Genomic DNA, 27352 nt, shown 5'->3' with positions numbered 1-27352 from the left:
GCGTGATTCCCCAAATCAACGTCTGGATCCTTAACAAGTTTTCAGAACGGTGTGACACCTTTACAGTGGTTTATTATACAATTATTTAATGCTTGAGCAGTCAATAGACCAGAATATTTTTCCCGAGGTGCAAGGAACAGCTCAGTATGATCTATTGCCCGAGGCCAACGGCCGAACATACTGAGCTGTTCCCTGCACCAAGGGAAAAATTCTGGTCTATTGACTGTTCAAGCATTAAATAATTGTTTTATTACCCAATTCCTTCTTAAGTTTTTGGGGTTTACAATTTGCATATTGCAGATGGGTTTCGTGCCATTATGCAAAGTATTAAGATTTTTTTTCATTTTTTAAATGCACAAAACCTGTTGCATGCATTACAACATCTCAGTTTAATATAAGTTTACACAAAGGAGGGGGAGTCTTCAACCCATTAGATTTTAAATAGTCTTTTACCTTATATGAGGCTTTAAAACTGTTGATAAGTTGATTATTTGATACTCCATTTTGAATTTGGTTTCACCTTGTACTAAAAACAACGTCTATGTAAAGGAATATACATTCCCTGAGAACTATCGAGAGGATGTAACATTAACATACCTGCGTTCTGAAATACGTTGCCGGTCCAATAGATTGCAGTCTATTGACCGGTGGTCCAATAGATCGCAGTCTATTGACCGGCAGTTCAAAATAGACGCAAATATTTGATTTGTAATAAAACAACAAAATATCTTTGATTAGGTAATAAAACAATTTAGAGACAAACTTGAGAGTAAGCAATGCTTTAGAAATACGTTGCGTTTGTCAAATTAAATCTTTATCGACTTGAACTTGCTTAAAATGATCATTTTTTACGTCCTTTTAGAGTGCGTTTTACCAAATTTCATTTTAGAATGACATAGGTCATTTTAATTACCGTGTGCACTCTTGAATATAGCCAAAATGTTTGTGATTGCCTCTGTTTTACGGTATGATTAGAAACTTTACCTGTTGACGGTCTGTGAAGAGGGTTTGTCATGAACCAGTTTCACAGAAACTTTGATACTTAATTGTCATGCCGATGACAATTGTTAGTAAGAGTGCAGACCATCAAGCATGATAAAAGACGGCTAGAGAGTGTTGAGAAGCTGCGGAAATGTTTTATTTATTGAATTTATTGCATTTAATGAAATTTGATGTAAACATTGTGAACTCTGTTAAAAAAAAAACTTGTGCTAATTTTAAAAATGATGTACCAAGAATAATTTAAATCAAAGACTCTTTTATCTTTGATAATGTGTTCAAATGAAATTGAAACTGTATTATCGAAGACACCGACTTTATCTATTAACCAACCGTGCTTCTTTGATTAGGAAGAGAGTGCCTTTTACTGTTTTAATCGCCACCGTTTACAATGAATCATATACATCTTTATTTAACAAAGAGTTTTGTCAAATGGTGGAAAAACATATTCTGCCCTCAGAGTTTGACGGTCACCTGAGTCCCATATCCCTCAGACTGACATGTCAGGGAGTCTCATATTTGCAATTTAAAGGGACTTGGACACAATTTGAAATCGTATTTTTATTTTTTATTTCATGTATAAAATGGTTTACTTGTGTATTTTGAATGATTGACCAAAATATAAATGTTAGATGGGTATAGTCCACTAATGCATTTTCCATAGGCGGTAATGTTAACGTTAGGGTTCATAGCTCCGGCCCTAATTTTCGTTCAGCAACGAGGGACCTCTTGAATGAAAGCTCATCAAATTTTCTCTTTCCTGTTAAAATTTCGTGGCGTGAAGTCAGAATCGTTTTCCGGCAAAATGCGTCTGTATTGAAAAACTCTGAAAATGAAAGTAAAAGTAGGGAATTTCACAGTTTTGGAAAGGGTGTACATCAAACAATTTTAATTCTTTTCTTCAAATGATAATTCAATTTTGACACTTGCTTTTAAAATTGCAAATCCTCTTTTCTGACATGTGTCAAGCATTTTGATTTAAAATGTTCCAATAAATGTAACACTCTGCAAGTATAGAAACTAATTTGCTTAAAGGCACTACTTTGTTGTCCTACCGATTCTAAAAATAGTCAGAGGGATATACCAAGATGTCAAGTGTCGACATAAAAATTCATTGCAATGTAAACAAAGCTCGAATCTTATATTTGTTTACAAATAATGTAAAGTAAAGAATTTACCATGACTTGTGGCAAACAAGATAAACTGGTTCAATGTGTTCATAAATAATATTAACAACTAAAGAAGGCACCTTTTCATTGAAACTTATATCAATATATCACATATTTTAACATTAACAAGACTCGAGCTTTGTTTACAAAAGAAATTTTATCAGTTGCCACTCCTTTGTCACGAGGTAACTTTTGTTCTTCAGCAATCTCTTTGTGTACTTCTCAACCTTAATAAAGGTTTATTTTAAGCATATGTGTAGACCCAAACCTAAAAGAAATATACACAAGCAACATATTTTTTATTTATGGTGCTGTAACAGGAAAGACAGCCTCGCAAAAGGAAAGACAGTACGTTGTATGAAACAAGTCTCTCCTGTTACAAAATCGTAATTCTGATTTAAAGTTGATTGATAGTAAACTTAGCATCAATCTCACAGTTTGGAGTCAATTAATATGCTGTTAAAATATAGATGAACCTTAAACAATACCATTAAATACTATGATAAAAGTTTTATAATCTTTACAGTAAAGAGTGTAACAGGAAAGAACAAAATAAGCAATAGGAGGGACTTCTTGTGTACATTCAGATCAAAATCTTCATTTGGTTAAACACTGAATATAAAAAATCCTGAAAATTTACTAAGGTGTTCTTAATATATATTGACATTTGTGAAGAAGTAAAATATAATGAAAAATATAGAATAAAAATTGAAAAATGTTTACAACTGTAACAGGAGAGACTCCTAATAACACAATCTGGTCAGTAGTGGAAATTGATGTTGATATTTAAATTAAATAACAGATTTATTTCTGATTACTATGTAAAATACAAAAGAAACAAACTTTTTCTATATTAATAATATTTGCCTTAGAAAATATAAACTTTTAAAGAAAATGGAGAAACAGGAAGGACAATGTAGAGTGAAATAAAAAAAATTACATTTAACAGAGTACTTAAAGCACTTGTAAGCTTTATGTATGACTATGGACTGTAGGCTGTCTCACTTTTCTGTAACTATTTTCCAGATGTTGTCATTTATTTTGTAGTGGGTACTCCCATCTAACTTTTCTGGCTCTGGAATGAGGCATCTCTCTTCTGTCTGTATTTTCTCTGTCTGTCAGCATTGGACATCCCCATTCTTACCTATCCCAAAAGAGAACTTTCATTTTTCAACGAAATTGCTATAATTCTTTAAAAATAAAAATAGTTTACTTAACTGCAGATCAAATATTTTAATTAAAAGGTGGAAAAATTATGTTGCTTGAGAAACAATTTATTGTCTTTCCTGTTACACTGAATTAAAATGCATTAATATATTAATACATAATCACTAGATATTGAATTGATTTTTAAACAACTGAGATAAAATTCAAAAAAATATATTTTTATCATGGATTATATATAATAATCAGCATGATGTATAAAGGAAAATACAAGTATTAATTGTCTATCCTGTAACAGTCCATGTCTTTATATATACAAAAATATATTTTGACATCATTTACTAACAAAATTTATCTGTAAGTAATAAAATACAGAATATGAAATGATTGTTCACAAAAAATGATAAGAAAAATATTTTGATCTGACAAGTGAACACATATTCATAGTTCTTCTGTTATTATGGACTATGTACTGTAACAATGATATATCTTTCCTGTTGCAAAATCACTTCTTATGTGATAACATAAACTATTAAAACAAAAATCCTCACTTAAGGTTAATTTATTGTACATACTACTTCATTGAATATTTTATGAAAAGTTATTGCTATATAAATAATGAAAATGTCTTAAAATCCCCATTTTTATATAAAGTTGTCTTTCCTGTAACAAATTTACATGTAACAGGATGGACAATAACAGGATAGACAATTACTCTATATATGGTTGTTTGTTTCCCTTTCTGTCTACCGTACAATGTTGATGATGCAGTAGTTTGAAACAAAATTGTTAGGTTATTTTGTAAGAAAAGTTAAAACATTTTACCTTCATGTTTAAGTCAATTTTCAATGTAACAGTAAGGACTAGTTTTTTTTTCTACTGAGTAAATCATACTTACATTTGGGACATTTTCCTCAAACCAATGAACTTCAAAAAAAATGGCGTCAACAACTTGGCTTCATGAAAATGAAACTGAGGCTGATGAAAAGTATTGAATCCAAAAGGGTCATTCTAAATATTTCTATTTTCTGTTTTTACACTAACATAACAGGAGAGACGAAAACTCTTGTGACACACATTTAAGTCTTGATATTTCTTAAAACAAGTACATTTACAAAACTTTTATTGTTTGAAATGTACTTCTTAAGAAATGTGTAAAGTAACATTAAAAAAAAGAGAGCAAAATGTACTGGATATATTTATAAACCACATGAAAGTGCATCAAAAAGAGTGTGTGACTTAGCAAAACATGCTAATTTGGACATTAAAAAAGGCAATTTTTCTTTAAACATGTCATGCAAAAAGAATTAAAGTGTTTTGCTAACTGCAGAATATTGTGTGGTATATATCAATGTACAAAATTATATTATTTTACCTTGATATAATTTTTAATTGACCCGTGACCAAAAGTTTTTTTGGATTTTGAGAATGACTCTTATACTATAAATAGGTTTGTTTTGACATATAGATCGAAAAAATCCTTCACACGTGTTCGATCATCATAGGAAATATCCAGTTTTAGTTTATACTTTTCTATTGGTTAATATACCGGAAGTAACCTTTTTCGGGTGGTGCTAAATACAGTCAAAGGTCATACCCCTATAGTCTATTCACTAGATTTAACGTTATATTTTTCTATTGTCGTGGTTTGCTACATAAGGCCCCGAAATTCGTAGTTTCTTGGGGACTTGTTAAGCATTAATTTGCTGTAAGTTTCTCGACTCTCTAACATGGTTTATGAAAATATTTAACAGGTTGCACCCGTTAGGAGAATAATTTGATCATTTTGTCGTCGTCATTTGCTCCTGTTGAGTTATTTTCGGCCCTTAAACTAAAAGTTAGGTGTAAGGTTATTATCAAAAGGGATTTTTGTATTAAACCTAAGCCTTTCCCCCGGCTAGGTGGGCGAGCGTTCCCGTACGCTAGGATGGGGGTGATTTTTGTTGATGATTTTGATGGTGGTGTTGATAGGGATTTTTGATAGGAATTTTTTATAGTAACATTTTTTTGGTCTATACTCGGTAGGAATTTACAATTATTATCGTTATTTTGTTTTTGTTATTTTCTATAAAGTCGTAGATAAATATTGTTGTTTGTTGAAGCTGGTGTTTTTCATTACAGTGTGTTGAAAGGTGTCAAAAGGTGAAATATATATTATTTAACATAAAATTAAGACCAAGGAGAATCTCAAATCATAAAGAACCTGGGAAATAAATTATAACAACATAGGACACGGTAAACATATTTCAGAGTGTGATTCTGACCCAACCCGTCCTATTACAATGTAAACAAAGTGTTCTATAACATATTGACATATTGTACCACTGATTTAGCAGATTTGACAGCCGATGTTACGAACTTTCACATGTAACATTCATCCGAGTTTTCGCTCACAATATGTCCTCTTTTAAAATATAAAAGCGCAAATACTTGCAAATGAGATGAAATCACTGGTATCATACGTTATCTATGTAGATAAACAATAAATATAAACCATCAAACATTCTCTGTGAGAAACGTTTTTCGCGCTATCCCGTGGTGTTGGGTTAATCCTTCCTGCGACACATCGTAGCGGTGTTGTCATCGCGCGATCGCGGACAAATAATTTACCTCGATGACGCCATCGCTGCCTTATAGCATAACACTATAGATACATCAGGTCGAGTTATCATTACATGATGTCAAAGTCCATTAGGTGGTGTGAATATAATTATCTTTACACGTGGCCAAATCTTTATTACGTACCGTCAAAAGCCCATAAGGTGAAATTAACAAGTCTTTACACGAAGGCAATATTTTACGTTGTGATGTAAAATCATTCCTTACGTTATGTCAACATTTTGTAAATTTATCTTGCTCAGATCGAGCAATGTCGCATGGATTTTAAAAACGGAACGTTTTTGTAGACACCGATGGAGACGATGCTATGTTGTTACTTTATTGGGTTTATTATCATTTAGCTTCTGTGTTGGATGTAGTGCCGTCGGGGTTACAAAAAAGATGCAGCCGCTATGCACTCTGTATAAACGACACACGTGTTCGATGTGCATGCGAAGTACCGGTAAGACTGCACTATCTTTGCTAAAGTATGCCGGTACTTTGGAAATTCTTTCTACGAATAAATGTATTTTGTGTTTTATTGATTGTTGTTTCCTTTATTTCCTTTATTTTTTATTATAAACATTTCAACACAATGTGTAGTTCATGCATTTAATTTAGAAGATTGTGCAACCTGGTTACCTCAATCGGAAAGCAACCGACCGTAACTTTCTCGACCGGTATATATACCCAAGTGGCAGTAGAGGAGCGAGCGAAACCAATATGACGATTAAATGCTTTTATGAATTCATTTCAGCTTTAAATGTTACCCTCCCAAACAGGCACTATTTATATAGTTTGCAATAAAAACTAAATACAGCCTCCTCAAAACTAATTTTTTAAAAATATGTTTCCGTCTTTTGTACATTATATCTAGCGCTTTGGCTACGGTAGCTTAAACGTTAAAGTAGTTCATTAAAAAGTATAGCTTGTCGTTTTTACAAACATGTTTAAAATTGACACAAATGGTTTTGGTGGGTGCTTGTAAGTCAAAGCGCAAGTTGCTATTAAATTCACAAGCAAAATGTTTTTAACCTTTAACAACTTTATTTATTATACTTTCATGTTAAATACTGAAATCTGATTGGTTTAGACGCATTTCATAATCCGTTCTATTACCCTCATGGTTAGCAACACACTTAGCAACGGGTAACACAACAAATTGTTACATTTGCATAAATTATGCGCGTACGGTTCGCCGTAGAATTCACGTCATTTCTACATAAAAGCAGTAAAAAAATTCTCTAAAATTAAGACATTCAGTATAATAAAATAAATAGTGCCTGTTTGGGAGGATAAAAGTTGAAATTGACACCCCTCGAAAACCATTGTCAACCTCCGCTTCGCGTCGGTTTCCTTGGGGTGTCAATTTCAACTGTTACCCTCCAAAACAGGCACTATTTATATACTGTACAGTATTTACAGGTTCCAAAATCTAACAATGTTATCCATGGATTTGTATGATATATATTATTATGTAGTTCTTTTATTTTGAATGGAAATATAAAAATAATGACACGCAGTACATAACATAAAAAAAGTTTTATTGAATAAACTAAGTGCTGTAATTATGCATATTTTATAACGACATTAAGTTTGTCAGCTACAAATACAAAGCCCGGAGAAGCTTGTATAAAGTCATATAAATTATTCAGTGTTTAATCCGTAAGTTTATTTGGATCAAATGTTTTTTCTGCTTGGCTTATTGGAGTCACATTAAGCATGTTTATATTATTCATTCAATTTGAATGGTCGAATAATGAACACACGTGATCACAAGGGTAAAACGTAATGACAGTGTTATGTGTATTATGCAACACATGATTGCTTCAGAAAATACTTTGAAATAGATACTGCGCCTTAGAAAATAATCCAAATTTGACTCTTAAAGCGTAGAAAATGCTTAAGCACACATTAGTCAAAGAAATTATTTGTGAAGTAGTGTTCATATCGAAAAGGCGAGAAATGGGGACGAAATTTTATTCCTTTATTGTCTTTCTTTTGGTTTTCCGCCCTTCAGAAAGCCAGAAGATAAGAACCCTGAAATTGGCAATGGACCCTAGATACACGTCATTGCTCCCTTTGTCCTCTCAGTTTTACACAACTGAACTCAGCAGTACGTCTCGTATGCTATGTTTCTTGATGTGTCTTCAACAGAATGATACATGTGCTGGAACGTTAGTGAATACTGATGCATTGCAATGTAAACTTATCAATTCACATTTGGACGGACTGAGTCTGGACAAAGACAACCCAGGGCACGGGTGGTCATTCTATGCCGTCGATGGTATGCTTTTTTTGTTTTTAAACGCAGATTTGCGGTAGTTCAAGCTGTTTATATTTCATTAGGGTCTTCCGTCCTTAGCGAAAGACTCTTCTATTATTCTATTGTTTCTTTTTCAATTATATTATTCTTTTATTCTTTACATATTTGATGCAGGCGATTTCTCAGGGATGGCTTGTTCGATTTCCTTTAAATTGTCAGGGCTTATGCCTAGTCATCTGAAGTTTGTACTCCCGTATCAGTTTTTTTTTTTCAAATTACTTTCGGTCGGAAGCTATCGTCGTAAAACGATTTTTAAAAGTCAATTTTGTCTGCAATGTTTCTCAAAAACGAGTAAAGATATAGGACTAAAATTTTCAGAGATGATAGATCTACCATGTTCTGGTGCACCTCGGTAAAAGACTATCCGCCATCACTTCTGGTCGTCTCCGGGAGGAAATTTGAAAAATTGAGTTTCCCGACTTTTTTAGGTTTTGAATATTTTTCTTTGAAATTTTTACAGTTGATAGTGACCCTTTCACTGATTCAGAATATGTAATTTATTTTAAAATCGATCGCGTTCCCGAGATATTAAGCATCAAAGTCATGAAGGGAGAGTCCGTGTAGCCCAGTCGTTAGAGTCGTTGACATGTGCGCAGGCGACCCGGGTTCAAGCCCGGACTGCTTTTTTCCCTAATTTTTTGCGTAATTTACAATTTTGTCTTAAAAGTGAAGGATTTGTCTTATTTACTTAAAAATTGGACGGAAGACCCACTCGTTGCTCGCAATGAGATCGTGTCTAGTTATTATTCTTTTTATCCTTTATATTAAAAAAAGATATTGAACACTCAAAGGCAGTTGTAACACGTCAATTTAACACTTGCTTTAAACACATTCTTTTTTATGATTGTCAGACATTTACCAACAGGAAAAACCGCAGAATATTATATGTATCCATGTTTTTTCATTGAATAATACAAATAAAAAATAACAACAACAGATAATTGCATCGCTCGTTGTTATTGCCTTTTCATTCTGAATAAGCCACAACGTTTTTCTAACCTTATTTACAACGTCCTTTTTTAGTTTAGAAAAGCAGATTGGACTAAAATAACAAGTGGTGCTAATTGTAAGGTTTTCATAGAGTTTATTAAAGTTAAATTGTCTTACGGAGATTGGATGATCTCTTTCCATTTCGTACATTTTAGTATATATACGGAAGGTACACGACGTTTCGTATCCAGGAGGTTGATAAAACTTTAAGATAAAACACAAACAGTCAATTCTCTTAATAGTTGATAATGCATAAAAAATAATCACCCGGTCATCTTTACAATTGGATTTAGATGTGTATTTATTTACTCTATCACACCTTTTAAATTAGGCTGTTCCTCTGGTTGGAAGGCTTACAACGGCCATTGCTACATCAGAATAAGCACTCAACTCAGCTTTAATGAAGCTCAGGTAAGTTTATTCTTCAATCTGACTTGAAACAAAAATACTGTATACCGGGGTTATTTTTGCCCCGTGTTATTTTTCGCTCTTCTACGCTTGCAAACGGGTTCGTCCCGTCGTGAATTCGCCCAGATGCAAAACGAGATATTATTTGCAAAAACGGAATCCATCAAACCTTAAATTCGACCGCTGATAACGTGGGCGAAAGGGCGAAAAAAAAACTGAGCGAAAATGTTCCGGTATACAGAATCTTACTCAAATCCTGATGTATCACGACATCTATCATTTAGTTATGTTTGAGAATCTAATGTGTATATTTCCTGTAATGTGAGAAACTATTGATCGTTGAAAGCCAATATCATATATATATATATATATATATATATATATATATATATATATATATATATATATATACTACATTGCTGTTTAGGGCTTGTTGAAATTTACGAACTTCAAAGTTGTATTTCTTTTATTTTTCACGATAAAGGCTAAGTCGATGTTTGTTGTTTTCATCAAGCTCTCTCATTGTAGTTATTAAATGTGTCTAAATAATTAAACAATTAAAGTATCTCTGAATTTGAAACGAATCGTAGACGTTGTCGTGACATTTTGATTTTCGGGTATCTTTTTACGTTTGCTCAGCAACTGGCTCTTTAAATTTCGAGCCCGACTTAATAAAATGCAGATTAATTGCACCCAAAGTTGATATCATAATAACAGTTTTTGGAAAAAATGTTTTTTTTCTTTAAAAATGTTATATATTTCTATATATTGTAATTAGATTATACTTTCACTGCAGTAATCAACAGGTCTTTGTTTAAAAAATATACAACTATATAGCTATAAGTTATAACATAATGATTATAAATAAATAAATTAAACGACAGCACTAGTACTGGAAGTGAGAAAAAGAACTTTAAAGAATATAATGAATCTAAAATGACATTAATTTTTCATGATGAAGATGCATTGTCTACAGTTGGGTGCATATTTAGTTGAAATCAACGACCCGAGTGAAAACACCTGGATCACACAAAATTTGCTGAACAACGTATGTAAGTGTCAATTTACACACTTATTTATTCTGTTAATAACTGAGCTTCAGAGTTTCAATATAAATATAATTCACGACCCGTTTAGATTTCATTTTGTTTTGGTGTTACAAGATGAGGATGGATACATTGTCTCTTTGTGTTTAATAATTTTTTTTATTGCAGACAGGGAAATTATATTAAATATTACATGAGAAACTAAGATAAAAGATGAAAACAATCAATGCCCTATAGATCTCTTTAAAATGGATTGCTTATAAATAATTCTTTATCGTTTAGTATAAGATGCATCTTCTGTATAAAAAAAAATAAATTTAACTGTTTATGTCAGCAAATAAAAACTGGATATTTTGATATGAAAATCACAAAGTTAAAAAAAATCAAAGTATTATTACAGACAAATACACGAGACAACATAATACTAAAAGTATTAGTTTGTGTTTATCATAAACATTTTTCGTACAAGCTGCAAATGGTGCTTTTGCGTTTCTTTAGCGCCTTAACTAGTAAAGATCCTCGACACCACGCGACTTCTTTTTATGGCAGTACGTCACACCATAGCGATTTTAACGCATTGTGAAACAGCAATCGCAACTTCTCGGGCCTTTCCGGCAAGCTCGGAAAAACACCTCGAATGTGCGTATTACCTAGGCGTCCATGACAACCCCCCTTTTTGTAAAACTTGAAATAAATAGAACACATTTTACGATCTGTTGAGATGTGAGCTATACTTCATTAAAGTAAACGATATACACTAAAATATAACACAGAAGCGACATACAAGACTGTCTAGCCGATACTTATTTTAATGGGAAGCGACTCCATTTTGTATAAAATTCTAACATCCGGTGATGTTAATACATTCGAGGTGTTTTTCCAAGCTTGCCGAAAAGGCCCGAGAAGTTGCTATTGTGTGAAACAGTTTATACCGCCGAAAATTGTTGTCTATCTCTGAGGCGCAATGAATGTACATGTATCTTAGATCTACCAGTGAGCAGGTCCGGAGTTCGAATATGGCGGGGACTTTTATTTTAAGTTAAAAATGTTGATATACAATATAAAAAAGATATAACAAAAGGTAAATCTAAGTTAAGCTAAGTCACATGAACCCATTGACTGAATTAATGATGTATGATTTGAGCTACATGTGGCATTTCGTCCAAGACCATTCCGGTTACGTAGAGGAAGGTAGCTGCTACGAAAGACGACCAGGTTCAATCGTCACCGAAATTTCAAAATCACAAACCTCATTCCTCAACTGAAAATCTTTAAAGAAAAAAGCATAAATTTGAGGTAGAATCTCAGACTTGACGCTGAATATTGACGTGAGGAAAGTTGGTGACGGCGGGGCCTGTGCATTTATTTTAGACTTTTTTTATTAAGATTGTGCATGAATTTGTAGTAAAATCTCAGTTTTGAGGCTGAGTTTTGGCTTTGCCTGTACTTTAAATTTTCAAATTTGGCGCACATTTCAGACTGTGAAAAAAAGTACGATTGTGGAACATGGACGGGAGCGAACGATATCAGCGTGGAGGACAGTTTTGTGTGGATAGGTTCGAACACCCCCGTTACTTTCACTAACTGGACTGGAGCGAACCCTGATGATGATATGGTAACGGAGGATTTAGACTGTGTGGAAATCTTCTATGATAGCACGTGGAATGATAGGCCTTGTCCGCATCTGAAGCCGTTCATTTGTGAAAAGTAACGGCTTGTGTGATTTTTTTGCATCGTAGCGTGAAAGTTTTTTCATGAACAGTAAAGTGCGTTGATCAATTGATTGACTTGAAATATTGATGAAATAACTATTTCCAATGTGTTATTTGTTTATTTTTTGTTTTATTCGGTTTATATATACTGTTTTGTTTTAATTACTTGTTAATATGTCAAATATTGTTTTTGCCTTTTTCTAATAAACGTTACAATATAGCATTAACCGGAACAATTTTCAAGATGAATCAATCACTTTTTACTCTTATTCACAGTTTAAGATTTTGCGTCAAAATTAAAAGTACCAAAGCAAATTATATAAATTATTAATAATTATTAACGATTAAGCGTTGTTACATTTTGCATCAAAATAATTTTGCGTCAATATTGGTGTTCATTGTATTAAACAAAATTAGTATAGAAAGTCACGGCGAAAGATGTCGCCTCAGACTGATTTGGATTCTTCTATCTTGGGTCGTTGAATGATAGGATTTGTCCGGAAATCGAGCCGTTCACTTGTTAAAAGAAACGGCTGGTGTATATTTGTGCATCGTAGCGTGAAGTTTTTTCATGAACAGGGGTGCGTCGAACAATTTATTAACTTTAATATTGATGAAAATATCTATTCCAGTGTGTTATTCTATACTTTTTTGTTTTAATTGTTTTCTGTTTACTTGTTTTAAAATATATTTGCTTTTTTGCAATAAACGTTACAGTAGATCACAAACCCGAAGTAGATCATAAACCGGAAGTAGATCACAAACCGGATTTATGCTCAAGATGTATCAATTACTTACTACTCTCATTTACAGTTTATGATCTTGCGTCAAAATTAAAAGGTACCAAAGTTAATGGTATGAATGATTAACATGATCGATTAATCATCGTTACATTTTGCGTTTTAACAATTTTCGTCAATATAGGCGTGAATTGTATTAAAAACAAATTCATATTGAAGTTCACTTCCTTTCTTTAAAACAGCGATAGAAGTGGCCTGTCTTATATATAGATGTTTGGTCAATAACAGAACTGTCGCTAGTATGACGTCCCAGTAGACAAACATATGATGAAGTGCATTGTCTTTTCTATGACAAAACACTGTTTACTACCCTTGCCCATCATTAGATAGGTTCTTTAGGAGGTTGAGTGGTAAAAAATAACCATCAACTATATCTTAAACTTTGATATATGGTATTTTTAGTCAAACACTAACATAAAGCTAACAAAAAGTCACAATATGATAGCTTAAAAATTCTAATTTTATCATTTTCCCATATTTCAAATACAGAGCTCTTCTTCATAAGGAGATTAAAATAGTCTAAAATTGATCAAAACCATGGATCCCTCTTAACTGTCTTTCGTTGGGAATTTAATTATTTATAATGGTGCCTTCTTAACGTTTATGAGTTTCTTTTTTTGCTTGTTAGTTTCTTATATACTAACGACCGCGACGTTTAATGCTTAAAAACAACAACAACAAGCCACGAGATGATGTATTATTAAATACTCTCTTATTTAAAATTTAAATTTACATGCGTCTCTGTAAATAAATTCTGCACACATGACGTCTGTTTAAAGCATTGAAGACATTCTTAAAGCAAAGTGGAATAAACGAAGAATTGAATATCAGGTGAATTGGATAATTACGATCAATATATGTAAATACAAATGTTTTGACGATATCACATCTTTTCAAAGAAGTTTTTTTTTTTTACATAATATAATTATTAGATATGAGATAATGTATATAATATAAGATTCAATCTAAATAATCAAGTTGTGTTTATGAAAAAATTCTAAAGAGAATTAACTGATAAATGTAATTTGTACAACGGTATATTCGTAATGTTTGAAATTATCAATGAAAAAGTGGATTTTATTATCCACTGAACGTAAAATGTTGGTAATAAGAACCTTTATGAGATTTGTTGCTAATGCAATGCACATAGTAAGGTTTCAACTTGATTGCAATTTTTATCAGAAACAGAAAGTTGAGTGATTTTTAATGCGAATTACGAAACCTACTGATTTACACAGGAGCGGATCCAGGACAGCTTTCTAGTCGGCGAGGGATCACGCCTTGTCAATCACCTTGACAACTTCCTTCAAGGCGCACAGCGGAGCTGCTGGTACTCCTCCTATACATAAAACGTTTGTACATAAAATACCATTCCCACATAAATGTGATGAGAAATGAAACTTTTGATACTATTCCATTGATGCGTTAACCCGCGGTGTGAATATTAACTGAAGGAGCAAATTTCATATGCGCTAAACTGAGTGTATTTTGGAATTTTTAAAAGACTACGTAGATCAATGACGTTTCTTTAACACAATTCATATTGATTTATATAATTTTTTATTAATTGTTCTATTTACGTTTGCAACAGCACAGCTTCTAATCATTTTGTTTTTGTAACCAATAGTCAACAAATACAGTGCAAACATTAAATGTCCACTGGTTAAAAAAAATGATTCACAGAAACGAATGCTACACTGTCTGATTTTCAAAACATTTCTCTAGTGTTATTTGAATTCCCACATACAGTTTTTTGTACCAAAATTAAAAAAGTGCTCGTTAATCACTAAAAGCATAAAATGTTGCTTTTAAAAAGTCAAAATAAAGTGCTGTTTTTATAAGTCTCAGCAGCCAATGGGAAATACAGATTGACGTATCATAGTGGGTTGGGGGTGGGGTTAAAACAGGGCCTATATTTATGTGGTAGTTAACATTTTCGTGTTTGTACTACTCCAGTTTCGTAATTTTCTTTTGGACTTTGGAACACTATCCGTTATCACCAGATATCATGCAATGAAAAAATGACAATAACAAACCGTCAACCATAGAGGAAGGTTAGGTACCTAGAAGGAGTGAACATCTTCTGCTGACCAGTCACACCCGCCGTGTGCTCTTTGTCGTAATCGGTAATACACAATAAAACAGGAGATGGGGTTTATGAAATAAAAATCACAAAACTATGCAAATGTTTTGAGTGATTCTTACAGAAGAAAAAATAAAAAAATTAGATATTAAGAATAATAGTCTAGCTTGGTTTTACATATATGTAAACTCTTCATTTTGACGCTAAAAATTTGTATATTTTATCATGATGTTTTAAATTGTTGGTGTCTTAACGTCTAAACATTGAAAACAAGACGCCAGAAACGCATTGAGCATTAGTTAACCAATTTTAAATACAATACTTTAAACAAGTATTACTTGTCACTTTTTTAAAAATAATTTTCAATATGTTTGGCCTGTGCCTGCAAGTCGAAGCACAAATCGCTATATAATTCACAGCGCATTCGTAAATGTTTTTCATCTTCTATAACTCTAACTGTGCAATATTTACATGTTCTTAAATCTAATTGTGTTATTGGTTTTTCATGATCTACATCACAATGTCGTTTTGTCTTAAATTTTAATAGAAAGATAGAACACTTATCAAAGGCAATGCAGTAGATTAAGAATAAAACTAAAGTCCTATTGAATGAACTGAGTGCTGTAATTATACGTATCTAATAACAATATTGATTTTAATTTGACAATTACAAAGCTTGAAGAAACACCAAAAAAATCATATGTATTATTCAGTGTTCAATCCTGTTTTTGTTTGCTTTTATTTAAAACTAACTGGTTTTTTTTTTCTGGTTCGGTAAGTCGAATCAAATAACCGTGTTTTATCATTCATTCAAGTTTGAATGGTCGAATAATGAATGCCATTCACCAATAAGGTAAAAACCTAGACATAATTCCGTTTATTGTTCAGCAGATAATCGTTTTAAAAATACATTGAAATAGATACTGCGTCTTGAAAATAATCAATCCCTTTATGGCGTATATAGTATATAAGCATGCACCAGCTCCCCCCCCCCCCCCCAAAAAAAAAAGCCTTTCTGAGGTGGTGGCCAGGCAAAATAGGAAGGAAATGGGGACGAAATTTTATTTCTTTGTTGTCCTTCTTGTGGTTTTCCGTCCTTCAGAAAGCCAGAATATAAGAACCCTGAAATTGACTCTGGACCCGAAATATACGTCACTGCTCCCTTTGTCAACCAAGTATTACATAACTGAACTCAGCAGTACGCCTCGTATGCTATGTTTCTTGATGTGTCTTCAACTGATTGATATCTGTGCTGGAACGGTGGTGAATACTGATGCCTTGCAATGTAAACTTATGAATTCACATTTGAATGGACTGATTCTGGACGTAAACAACCCAGTGCCCGGGTGGTCATTCTGGGCTGTTGAAAGCGGTATGGCTATTTTCTGTTTTAATATTTCGTCTTCTTATCCTTTACTTTCTAGAAATAATCTACTGAACACTCAAAGTCAGTTGTTACACGTAATATTAATGTTTGCAATAAAGACATTCTCATTTTTTCGTCAAATACCTACCAAAAAAGCAGAATATTATATGTATCCCTGTTTTTTAATTAAAGGAATATCGGTGTGTATTAAAAAAAACCATAATTGCAGTGCTCGTTGCTATTGCCTTTTTATTTTATATAAGATATAAATTCTTATCAGACCAGGAGGTTGATAGAGAGTACAAATTGCCACGAAAACCAAATTCTATTGATGTTAATTTGTCTAAGATGTTAATCTATTAATGTTAATTAATTTGATCGAAATTGTTGAGCTTCGCTTGAGCTATTGCATACGTTGCACGAACTCTCGCATTTGTTGCATGCGTTTTTATGGTCGCATCAAGTCTCCTCAAAATAATGGACGAGCTATTGCATACATTGCACGAACTCTCGCATTTGTTGCATGCGTTTTTGTGGTAGTATCACCATGTAAAATGTATATTTTACATGTTGCGAACATTTTCTATAGTTTAGCTTGTTGGTAAATTAACGTATTTACTCTTCTTAATTATCGTGAAATTCCTCCTGACTGTGATGTGATAGAATGTAAATTAATGTTTATCAAACGTCTTAACTGTAACAAAGAAATAGGACATCAAAGTAATCAAGTGTAGCTTTGGGAAAGATACTTATTAGAAAGGCGGGATTGAAGGACAATGGTTTCAACTAAGAAATGTGTGACACTAATAGAGTTAATGCAATTACATAACAATTAGCGGATTAACGCAGGTGAATAAATGGGCGTTTACCTGGACGATGGTCAGTTAGGATCAAGAAATATATTCTCTGATTGGGTGATTTATACATGTCAATTATTTAGAGGGTCACGCCAGTAATATTATATTATATGTTTTAGAGATGATTGAAGTTAGTTGAATAGAGTCAGAGTTCGATAGATAGAGGTTAAGAGTCAAGATACAAGTCGTCCGTCTAATCCGTTACGTTTTCCCTCACTGTCATATGTAGGTTAACATTAAGTTAGAATTATTAATAAGCGAGTTCCCCCTTTTTAATGTGTACGGAGTGGAGAGTAACTGTTTGTATAATTGTGTTATTAACTGGAATAAATGTGGAAAATACAGCGAGTGTTGAGCTAATTCCCTAGTAATCGCCCGGGACAGAAAATACCCCATACGGTACAAACCCGGCGGTTATAATGTAGCATTAAGTCTCGTCAAAATAGTGGAAATGCACACTATTCAGACACAACCGAATGCGACCAAAATATTGCAATGCAACAAGTGTAAATTACTGAGAGCGTTTTTACAACGTTTTGTGTACTCGCAAGAGTGATGCACGATTTTTAAAGATAGAAAGATAAATCGCACCTGTTTATGCGTGTGCTGTGCGACCATGAGGCTGTTGCTTAAAGTGGTTCATGTAATCTTGCAACGTTTAACTATCATTGCAAGATTTATCGGTTTCAGTTCCCATGCTTTGTCTCTAATGTATACTGGATACAGGGTTAATTTCGCCCAGTTATATTTTTGCTTCTACTTACGTTTTTTGCCTCGTCTTGAATTCGTCCTCTTAGTATTGTGGTAAGAGATAATGTGAGACATTGGAATTTATTGCAGAGCCGTTTGAATATTGCTTTCAGAATAATTTCTATAACAGATTAAAATCGTGTTAAATTTTCTGTTCATTTTGTCCTCGATATTGTTTTAAATATTAAGCAATCCGAAGCAAACGTTATTTTTAATCTAATTGTTCTCTGCTGTAGTCATTTTCATCGGCAATCTAAACCGATCCGAAAGTTCTAACCAAACCTTGAAGTTTTTTCTCTACTGAATATTCAGCAAAGGTCCATGTTTTGGGTCAAATCAAGAGGTCAAGATCAATACACAATTCTTAACAACGCGAGAATTAAATGGAAATCGGACAGCCCAATGACAAAGCAAATGATGGATTTATTTAATAAGAAATAAATATTATACTAAGTGATCACTCATATTTTTACCCAGTGTATATATTAACATGCCCAAAACTATTTTTGGCATGTAAAGTGCATGAAAAGCTACTGCTGTTATATCACTATAACACATACTGGGTAAATAATGTGTTTTATTAAGGCGCCATTAACGTTTATCGCTAAGTAGAAACATCACATGCGAAAGGCAAAACTTTTCCATTAAGTTGAACCTATTCTTAATAATGCAATTATCTTAGGTTAAAATCGGGTTTGCAGACAAGGCAATATGTTAAAAAATATTAAAAGCTAACTTACTCAATTTTTATGCGCACTGCGTTGCAATTCTGAGACTAAGTCTTTCACAAAATGATGTTTTAATTTATAACATAATAGATAAATGAATTACACGCCAGCACTCTTTGTAATAAAGGAATTTAAATGTATATGATGATTATTATGACATTAGCATTTTATGATGTAGACGCATTGTCAACAGTTTGCCGCATACTTGGTTGAAATCAACGACCCAAATGAAAACACCTGGATCACACAAAATTTGCTGAAGGACTTATGTAAGTGACACTTACAATGTGTATAATCAACGGTTTCACTGATTTTTTGTTTAAGTGTTGCAAAACGAGGTTGGAGTCGTTTTCCTTTAATGTTGATTGAATTTATCAATTGCAGACCTGGGATTCAGATAGAAACCTCAATAAAAAGTAATATAAAGCATATTAGATTGAAAAATTGAACAAAGCAAAATAGATCTCTAGATGAGAGGAATAGTTTTTTTGAAAGTTATTTACTAATGTTTCATTACTAGACATTTGTGATGCATGTTTTGTCAAAAAAAATTATAACATAATGATGTTTCTTAGAGTCGAAAACATAAGACAACAAAATACTTAAACTATTTTTTCTGACGTTAAAATAAATATTCTATTTTATCTGATGGAAGCTGCAAATGGTGATACTTTAGCACCGACGTATATTTTGTCATTTTAACGTTAAATAAAAAAAATGAAAACACGAATTACAAATTGCAAAATGCTCCAGTTCCAATAACAATACATTAGCGTTATATATTATTGCAAATGTGAAAAAAATTAATCTTATGTCTTGTTTCTATATTCATCGTACAAAATAAAAAATTGAAAAAGTGAAGTTTTTAAGATTTTTAATTCTTAAAAATTATTTTAGTTATTATTCACTAAAGTTTCTTACAATTATTTAATACTTTAATTTAAAAAAGAACGTGCTTTATCATCAGTGTATCAGAAATAAATAAATCGCTTGTATCAAATTAAATGTATGAGTACTTTTGCATTGCCAATCTCAGTAGTTTTTTCTCTACTGAACATATAAATCCTTTCCGAGTTCTTTGTATTTGATAAATATACATTTCGTAAAATATCAGGTGCACCATTCAATCTGTTTTAAGAAGTTCATTTTGATTAAGAAAGAAAATAATATGGTGTGTGTACATTTTGTTCGACTTCTGGTTTAATTATGTATCTATATAGATCAAATTTTTTTTCAAATATGGCGCCAAAAACTGCTTACACAGTACTTTTTCAAATTTGGCGCCCAATTTCAGACTATGCCAATCCATACGCATGCGGAACATGGACGGGCGGGAACGACATCAGCGTGGAGGACAGTTTCGTGTGGAGAGGTTCGAACACAGCCTTCACCTTCACCAACTGGTATGGATCTAACCCTGATGATGCCTCAACAACGGAGAATCTAGACTGTGTGGAAATCTTCTATCTTGGCTCGTGGAATGATAGGCCTTGTCCAGATCTGAAGCCGTTTATTTGTGAAAAGTAACGGCTAGTGCAATTTTGTGCATTGTAGAATAAATTATTATTTTTCCAAAAATATATAAAGTACGTTGATTAATTGACTGACGTTTCAGAATCTGGATGGTCAACAAATCCTTCCCTTAGATTATAGAATTAATTTTATAGGCCATAAACTATTGTTAGGAAAAAAAAAATTCCTAATACTTAACCTTTAAAATTTGAATGTTTCCCTGTATATTTAAAAATTTAAAAGGATATTTATGCAGTATAATATGGCTGGCGCCATCTATCCCTTTAAATGTTTGTGGAAATTAGATAGTTTGAGTGTAAAAAAGTGGTGTTTTGTTTTGTTTCCTATTAAAAAGGAAAAATAATGTCTGTGTCATCTCTGTTCAAAATAACATGTAGTGTACATGTGGTCTTAACCATTTTGTATTGATGCTTGCTTGAAACCTTGCGATTTTCTCTCCCACTCCCATATTATTCTCTTTTATAATACCTCTACTTATTTTTCACCTTGTAAGAGGAATTCGATATCTTTTGCTGATTCCCTTAGAATTTGCCGTTAATAGACTGAATGTCTGAAAAACAGACCGGTTTTAAAAAAAAAAAAATGCGTACACTGCGATACACCTATATTCGGAAAACTTTGCAATTTCCTCTAATCTAAGTAAAAGTTTCGAAATATTCCGAATAAAATCATGTATATTCATTATCGAATAAACTGACAACTATGACGTTCAATGGACATCAACAAAACAAAAATAAAACGAACTCAGAGATGATGTATTGCTATTAATCTCTATCTTACTTTTAAAGTACATTTACAGGCGTATCTGTCAATGATTTTGCGTACATGACGTCAGTTTGGAACATGGAAGACATACTAAAAGGAAAGTAAAATATAGGAAAATTAAAAATCAGTTAAGGTCAAGATCTAGTAAATAATTCCAGAGTGTCTTTTTGGGGCTAGAACCATTATGACGTCATAATTGATTTGAAAAATTTTTTCCCGTGCTTTACGACTTTAAAGGAATTATATAGAAAATTAAACAATATCTTGATATTCTATGTTAAATTATGGGAAAAGTAATCCCAATACATTGTACCTTTATTTAATTTGACATCATTTTAAAGAGAAGGACAAGAGTTAGTTTAATTCCGTTATGGGAGAGACTGTAGGCACTCTAGATATATCTTATTAGTCATAAATGGACAAAACTCCGAAATTAATTTGTTGCTCAATTCCTTCAAATTTTATTGAAAATGACAGTTTGAAACATGATTTTTCATTGTCTTTACCAAACACTTAGCCCCGGTACATGTATACCCTATCAAACAAAGCTACTGTTATGAAGCATCATTGAAAGAATTTATATTTTAAATTATATGAACCTGTAGGCATCTCACATTTACTAGACGTTGACCTTAAATTAAATCAAAATTCATTCCAAATCAAGAAATTCAACAAAACTTATTTAGATAATATCGATGTCAATATAAAAGTTCAATATCATGTAAAGAATATCAATATAAATGTAAATAATTCAATCCAAATATTTATCAAAACAAATGTTTATAAAAGTGAATTTTTGAAAAGAAACAGCTTTGTACATTTTAGAACCATGTATTATCATTTTTTTAATACAAACAACGAAAGGATAGAATAAATTTTGCAACATGTCAATAATAAGAACCTTTGATGAGTTTGCTGATAAAACTAAATGTAACAAGATATCTGTGAGCCAATGCTCACTAGTGATACCCCCGCTCTGATGTGAATATGCAAAATAAGCAAAGTCGACATTTAACAGAAAGCTGGCATCCGATTGGTACAGAAATATATCCAACAATATGGCATGCCTAAACAAATAGTGTGTTAAAATTTCAAGCATCTGCGATAAACAGCTGCTGAGGAATCTTTGAGGAAAATTTGTTTGAAAATTTTGGCTAAAATAAACAAAGTACTCATTTAACAGGAAGATGACGTCTGATTGGTACAGAAATATATCCAACAATATGGCATGTCTTAACAAACACTGTGTAAAAATTTCAAGCATCTCCGATAAATAGCTGCAGAGAAATCTTAGACGAAAATTTGTTTGAAAATTTTGGCAAAAAATAAACAAAGTCATTATTTAACAGAATGTTGACGTCCGATAGATACAAAAATATATCCCACGATACGGCATGCCAAAACAAATAGTGTGTTAAAATTTCAAGCATCTGCGAAAAATAGTTGCTGAGAAATCTTTGACGAAAATTTGTTTGAAAATTTTGGCAAAAAATAAACGAAGTCGTCATTTAACAGGAAGTTGACACCCGATTGGTACAGAAATATATCCCACGATATGGCATGCCTATACAAATATTGTGTAAAAATTTCAAGCATCTGCGATAAATAGCTGCAGAGAAATCTTTAACGAAAATTTGTTTGAAAATTTTGGCAAAAAATAAACAAAGTCATTATTTAACAGGATGTTGACGTCCGATAGATACAAAAATATATCCCACGATATGGCATGCCAAAACAAATAGTGTGTTAAAATTTCAAGCATCTGCGAAAAATAGCTGCTGAGAAATCTTTGACGAAAATTTGTTTGAAAATTTTTGCTAAAAATAAACAAAGTCGTCATTTAACAGGAAGTTGACACCCGATTGGTACAGAAATATATCCCACGATATGGCATGCCTATACAAATATTGTGTAAAAATTTCAAGCATCTGCGATAAATAGTTGCTGAGAAATCTTTGACGAAAATTTGTTTGAAAATTTTGGTTAAAAAATAAGCAAAGTCGTCATTTAACAGGAAGTTGACGTCCGATTGATACAAAAATATATCCCACAATATGGCATGCCTAAACAAATAGTGTGTTAAAATTTCAAGCATCTGCGATAAACAGCTGCTGAGAATTCTTTGACGGAAATTTGTTTGAAAATTTTGGCAAAAAATAAACGAAGTCGTCATTTAACAGGAAGTTGACGTTTGATTCGTACAAAAATACATCCCTCGATATAGCATGCCTATACAAATACTGTGTAAAAATTTCAAGCATCTGCGATAAACAGTTACTGAGAAATCTTTGACGAAAATTTGTTTGAAAATTTTGGATAAAAAATAAGCAAAGTCGTCATTTAACAGGAAGTTGACGTCCGATTGGTACAAAAATATATCCCACGATATGGCATGCCTTAACAAACACTGTGTTAAAATTTCAAGCATCTGCGATAAATAGTTGCCGAGATAAATGCGACAGAAATTTCTGTTACGGACGGACAGACAGACGGACAGACGGACGGACAGACAGACACACAAGGGTAAAACAGTATACCCCCTCTCCTTCGGAGCGGGGGTATAATTAATGATTTTGAATATATACTTGATATTATTTGGCAAAATCCGTTAAAGACAGATAGTCAAGTAATTTCCATTGAAAATAACGTTACTTACCGATTTACGGACGAGCGGATCCAGGACACCAATCCAGTCCGTCAGAGACCACGCCTTGTCAATCACCTTGACAACGCCATTAATGGCGTACAGCGGTGTTCCCGACACTCCACCTGGATATGCAAAAGAAAAATCATTTAAAAAAGCTATAATTAAATAATTAACAAACAAAAAATCAAAATTCAAAATTAAATTTGACAAGTTACTACCATACGAAGTTTGTTAATCAGACTCCGTTAAAAACGTCATTTAACCAGTTGCATCAGTGTCCAACCCTTTGACTTTTATGAAATACAGTCCACATAGAATAAAAGTGCAAAAATGAAACACTGACTGTTCTAGATGTCAAAAATTTGTTTCGTATTAAAAAATATATCAGAATGAACCAATGCCAATCAGTTAACTGTAAGGTGACTGAATGTAGAAGACAGATGCCTGAGAGAGGATGGAAAGTATACTTAAAGAAAAAGACTAAACGGTAGCTGTAACAAGACCGAAATGTGACTAAGATTAGACTGAAAGGAGACTAAAAGGTGACTGAAAGGTAACTGAAAGTGATTGAAAGTAGACTGCAAAATTCTTCAAAGGAGCTAGAAGGTTGACTTAAAAGGAAGGACTGAAAGGTGGCGTAAAGAAAACTGAAGTGTGAGAGAAAAAAGACTAAAACGTGACTAAAATAACTAAAAGGTAAACGAAAGAGGACTAAAAATTGACTGAAAGTAGACTGAAAAGTGCTTGATAAGAGCTGGACAGTTTACATAAAGAGGCAGACTGAAAAATGACTTAAAGAACACTGTAGTGTGACTGTAAGAGGACTAAATAAGGATCAAAAGTAGACTAAAAGGAAAATGAAAAAAGAGGTTTGAAAGAAAACTGAAAAGTGACTGACAAAAAAAGGTAAGGTAAATGGAAAAAAAATTACTGAAAGAAGATTAAAAAGTTACTCAAATACATGTAAGAATGAAAAGTACATAAAAGAAGATTTAAAATTTGACAAGATTGCAGAACAGTGCCATTCGGTTCCTTTTTTTTTTTTAGATCTTTTAGTTAACATTCATTTGACTGAATGACACACGTTTATTCTGTGCATGTAACGGTCTGACTATAATAGTATTTTGATAACACGATTACAAGAATTGTCTTGTTTTCAACAACGCAAAAACCATTCAAAGTGTGACAAGATGTAATATAACCTTTTTAAATATTATCCTGTATGGAAGCCTGTTTTATCAATGTAATTTAAATTTTAGTTATTTATTTTTTGTCCCCAAACTAAAATATCATCACTTATTTGACATATGTAAAGTTTATTTATCATCGTATCTTTCATAATGAAAAAAATTACTGTTATTTTGAGTTATGTTTTGCATGTGTGTAATTGCACTTTAAGTTGATAACAAAATAAGATGGCGACTTGAGTGCAAACTATTAAATTTCATTGCATTGATAAAATTATCGCCTACGGATTAATCTATTCGTACAACTTTTATTTTCACTTAATGCACAATGCCTTTTTCGGTAGTTTTCAATACTCACGAGTGCATCCGTACTTCCAATCCATTCGAATATTCATGTCCACCCATGCATCCGCCATCTTGTGTAAGAATTGTGATTTTTGTATGCCCAACTGCGCAGCGATGTCTCCAAGCATGCTTCAAAAGATAAATTCACTGAAATGCGTTCATAATGACAAACATGTTTTGTTTGGAAACCAGACATACGAGGGTTGTTAAAAAAGTTGGCGGACAAGTTCGATTGTGAGCGGACTATTCGCATGATACCAGCGAAACTTTAATCTTGACGTATTTTCTAAGAAATATGTAAAGATTTGTTTATTATAAATGCACCTTAAAAAATATACAAATTAATTATTTTGAGAAGATGTGCTTCACGGAGCATGTCAGTTTTTAATTGTGTTATATTTTGTACGCATATTTCCTAATTAAGAAAATGTACAGTTTGAGCGCATAAAAATAAACGATATTTCATATGATATCACAAAAGTTATGAAGGTGATTTGGTGAAAGTTTCAATTAAATTGACTTTTTTCATCTGGTAGTCATCTAACAAAACATACGTCATCCGACAAAGTACACTATAATTTTGCCGTAATTAAAATCACTTTGTCCGCGAACTTTTCTAACAACTTTTGTACAAGTCATACATTATGAACAAAACAAGAATCTATCGTTAAAATATATTAATATAAAAAGGCTCAAATTTTCGTTTTAAAATTAGGTGCAATTTCGACGAGATAATTGACTTAATGGCGGAATTAAGAGAAGAATGAACATATGTACTTAGTGACATCTGTTTCAGACATGTGTTTGGTGGGTGCATTGGACAGTGGGTAGATGTTGTCATAGATTTTGGCAACCCAGTCAAACACAGCACTTGGAGACGATGCTAACTGGTAGACCGCCTCGGTTCCCTGTCAAAATAACAATAATTAAACAAACAAATGAAGAATTGAATAAACAGATTAATGGATGATTAAATGAACAAATGATTAAATTGATTAACCGATCAATAGATAATTGAGTAAATAAATAAATGAATAAATAAATAAATAAATAAAAAAGAGCATAAGTTAATAAATAAATAAATAAATAAATAAATAAAAAGATGTATAAATACTAGTATTCATTTGATGAATAAGTATTATATCATCGATTTAATAAAAAAAAGTGATCAGAAATCGGGGTATGAATAAATATTATAAGGGGCTATTAAACAGTTTTATATGTTATGTATTGCAGAAAAAGATTGTCGAAACTTAGAAATACAATAAAACAATAATGAAAATTTTTAAAAGCAACAAGACGAATGTAAAACCAAACTAAATATGTCCATTAATAAATAAAAATGACAGATAATTTAATATTTACCATAGATGCAAGGAAAGAATTCCTATGGTACGGAAGCGGAAACATATGAAGACGAAGCGTCAGCACATCCGGTCCATAGTGATTTGCCACTTGAAGCAGCGTAGGAAAGGCTTGTTTGCTGTCCGGACACAGCGGATCAAAAAACGCGTCAAGCTGCAGGTCGGTCAGATTGTTGGATTGACTGTAAGCATAAACGTACCCTTGGGGACGAGGTGGGACCGGAACTTCCTGAGCATGCGCAATAATTGTTACGCAAAATATTACTGTGCATCTGAAACCCGTCATTTCGGTACGGCGTCGGAGTTAAAAATGGCTCTTAATGGAAGATTTGATAGTTATATAATGGAAGCCTCAAATTCCTACGTGACTATGTTCTGCATGTACCAGATGCCTAATTGAGTTACTGAGTAGTCATGAATTTATGGGGTATTAAAACAACGAAACGGGTATCGCTATCAGGTTTTGTAAACATCTTGATATTTCGATTAAAAGGTAGGCACACATTTTTTCTAAA

At 32.5% G+C, this 27352-nt stretch overlaps 2 protein-coding genes across 2 annotated transcripts; one reads left to right on the top strand and one right to left on the bottom strand.

Moving 5' to 3' along the window:
• Window positions 1–7749: 7749 nt before the first annotated feature.
• Window positions 7750–12615, top strand: LOC136275367 (brevican core protein-like). Its single transcript, XM_066084267.1, has 4 exons — window positions 7750–8217; window positions 9578–9657; window positions 10616–10706; window positions 12179–12615. The coding sequence occupies exons 1-4, from the start codon at window positions 7830–7832 to the stop codon at window positions 12409–12411; spliced, it is 792 nt and encodes a 263-aa protein (XP_065940339.1). The 5' UTR covers window positions 7750–7829; the 3' UTR covers window positions 12412–12615.
• Window positions 12616–21280: 8665 nt separating this feature from the next.
• Window positions 21281–27146, bottom strand: LOC105341294 (uncharacterized). The gene is made up of 5 exons (XM_066084263.1): window positions 26839–27146; window positions 26251–26381; window positions 25487–25602; window positions 23951–24063; window positions 21281–21384 (listed from the first exon to the last, which is right to left on the bottom strand). The coding sequence occupies exons 1-5, from the start codon at window positions 27121–27123 to the stop codon at window positions 21361–21363; spliced, it is 669 nt and encodes a 222-aa protein (XP_065940335.1). The 5' UTR covers window positions 27124–27146; the 3' UTR covers window positions 21281–21360.
• Window positions 27147–27352: the final 206 nt, after the last annotated feature.

This window comes from Magallana gigas, chromosome 1 (genome assembly GCF_963853765.1).
Source record: "Magallana gigas chromosome 1, xbMagGiga1.1, whole genome shotgun sequence".
Taxonomy (NCBI): Eukaryota; Metazoa; Mollusca; class Bivalvia; order Ostreida; family Ostreidae; genus Magallana; species Magallana gigas.
The sequence above is the reverse complement of the archived record's forward strand: the minus strand, read 5'-3'. Positions and strand labels throughout refer to the sequence as shown.

What these genes read in the sequence shown, in the direction of transcription:
- LOC136275367 (XM_066084267.1), top strand. Translation starts at nt 7,830, where the DNA reads ATGCTTAAGCACACATTAGTCAAAGAAATTATTTGTGAAGTAGTGTTC. An exon ending in GTCATTCTATGCCGTCGATG is followed by an intron (nt 8,218 to 9,577) that starts GTATGCTTTTTT and finishes CTTTTAAATTAG; the next exon opens with GCTGTTCCTCTGGTTGGAAG. An exon ending in TCAGCTTTAATGAAGCTCAG is followed by an intron (nt 9,658 to 10,615) that starts GTAAGTTTATTC and finishes TTCATGATGAAG; the next exon opens with ATGCATTGTCTACAGTTGGG.
- LOC105341294 (XM_066084263.1), bottom strand. Translation starts at nt 27,123, where the DNA reads ATGACGGGTTTCAGATGCACAGTAATATTTTGCGTAACAATTATTGCG. An exon ending in ATTCTTTCCTTGCATCTATG is followed by an intron (nt 26,382 to 26,838) that starts GTAAATATTAAA and finishes TTATTTTGACAG; the next exon opens with GGAACCGAGGCGGTCTACCA. An exon ending in ATCCGCTCGTCCGTAAATCG is followed by an intron (nt 21,385 to 23,950) that starts GTAAGTAACGTT and finishes CTTTCCTTTTAG; the next exon opens with TATGTCTTCCATGTTCCAAA.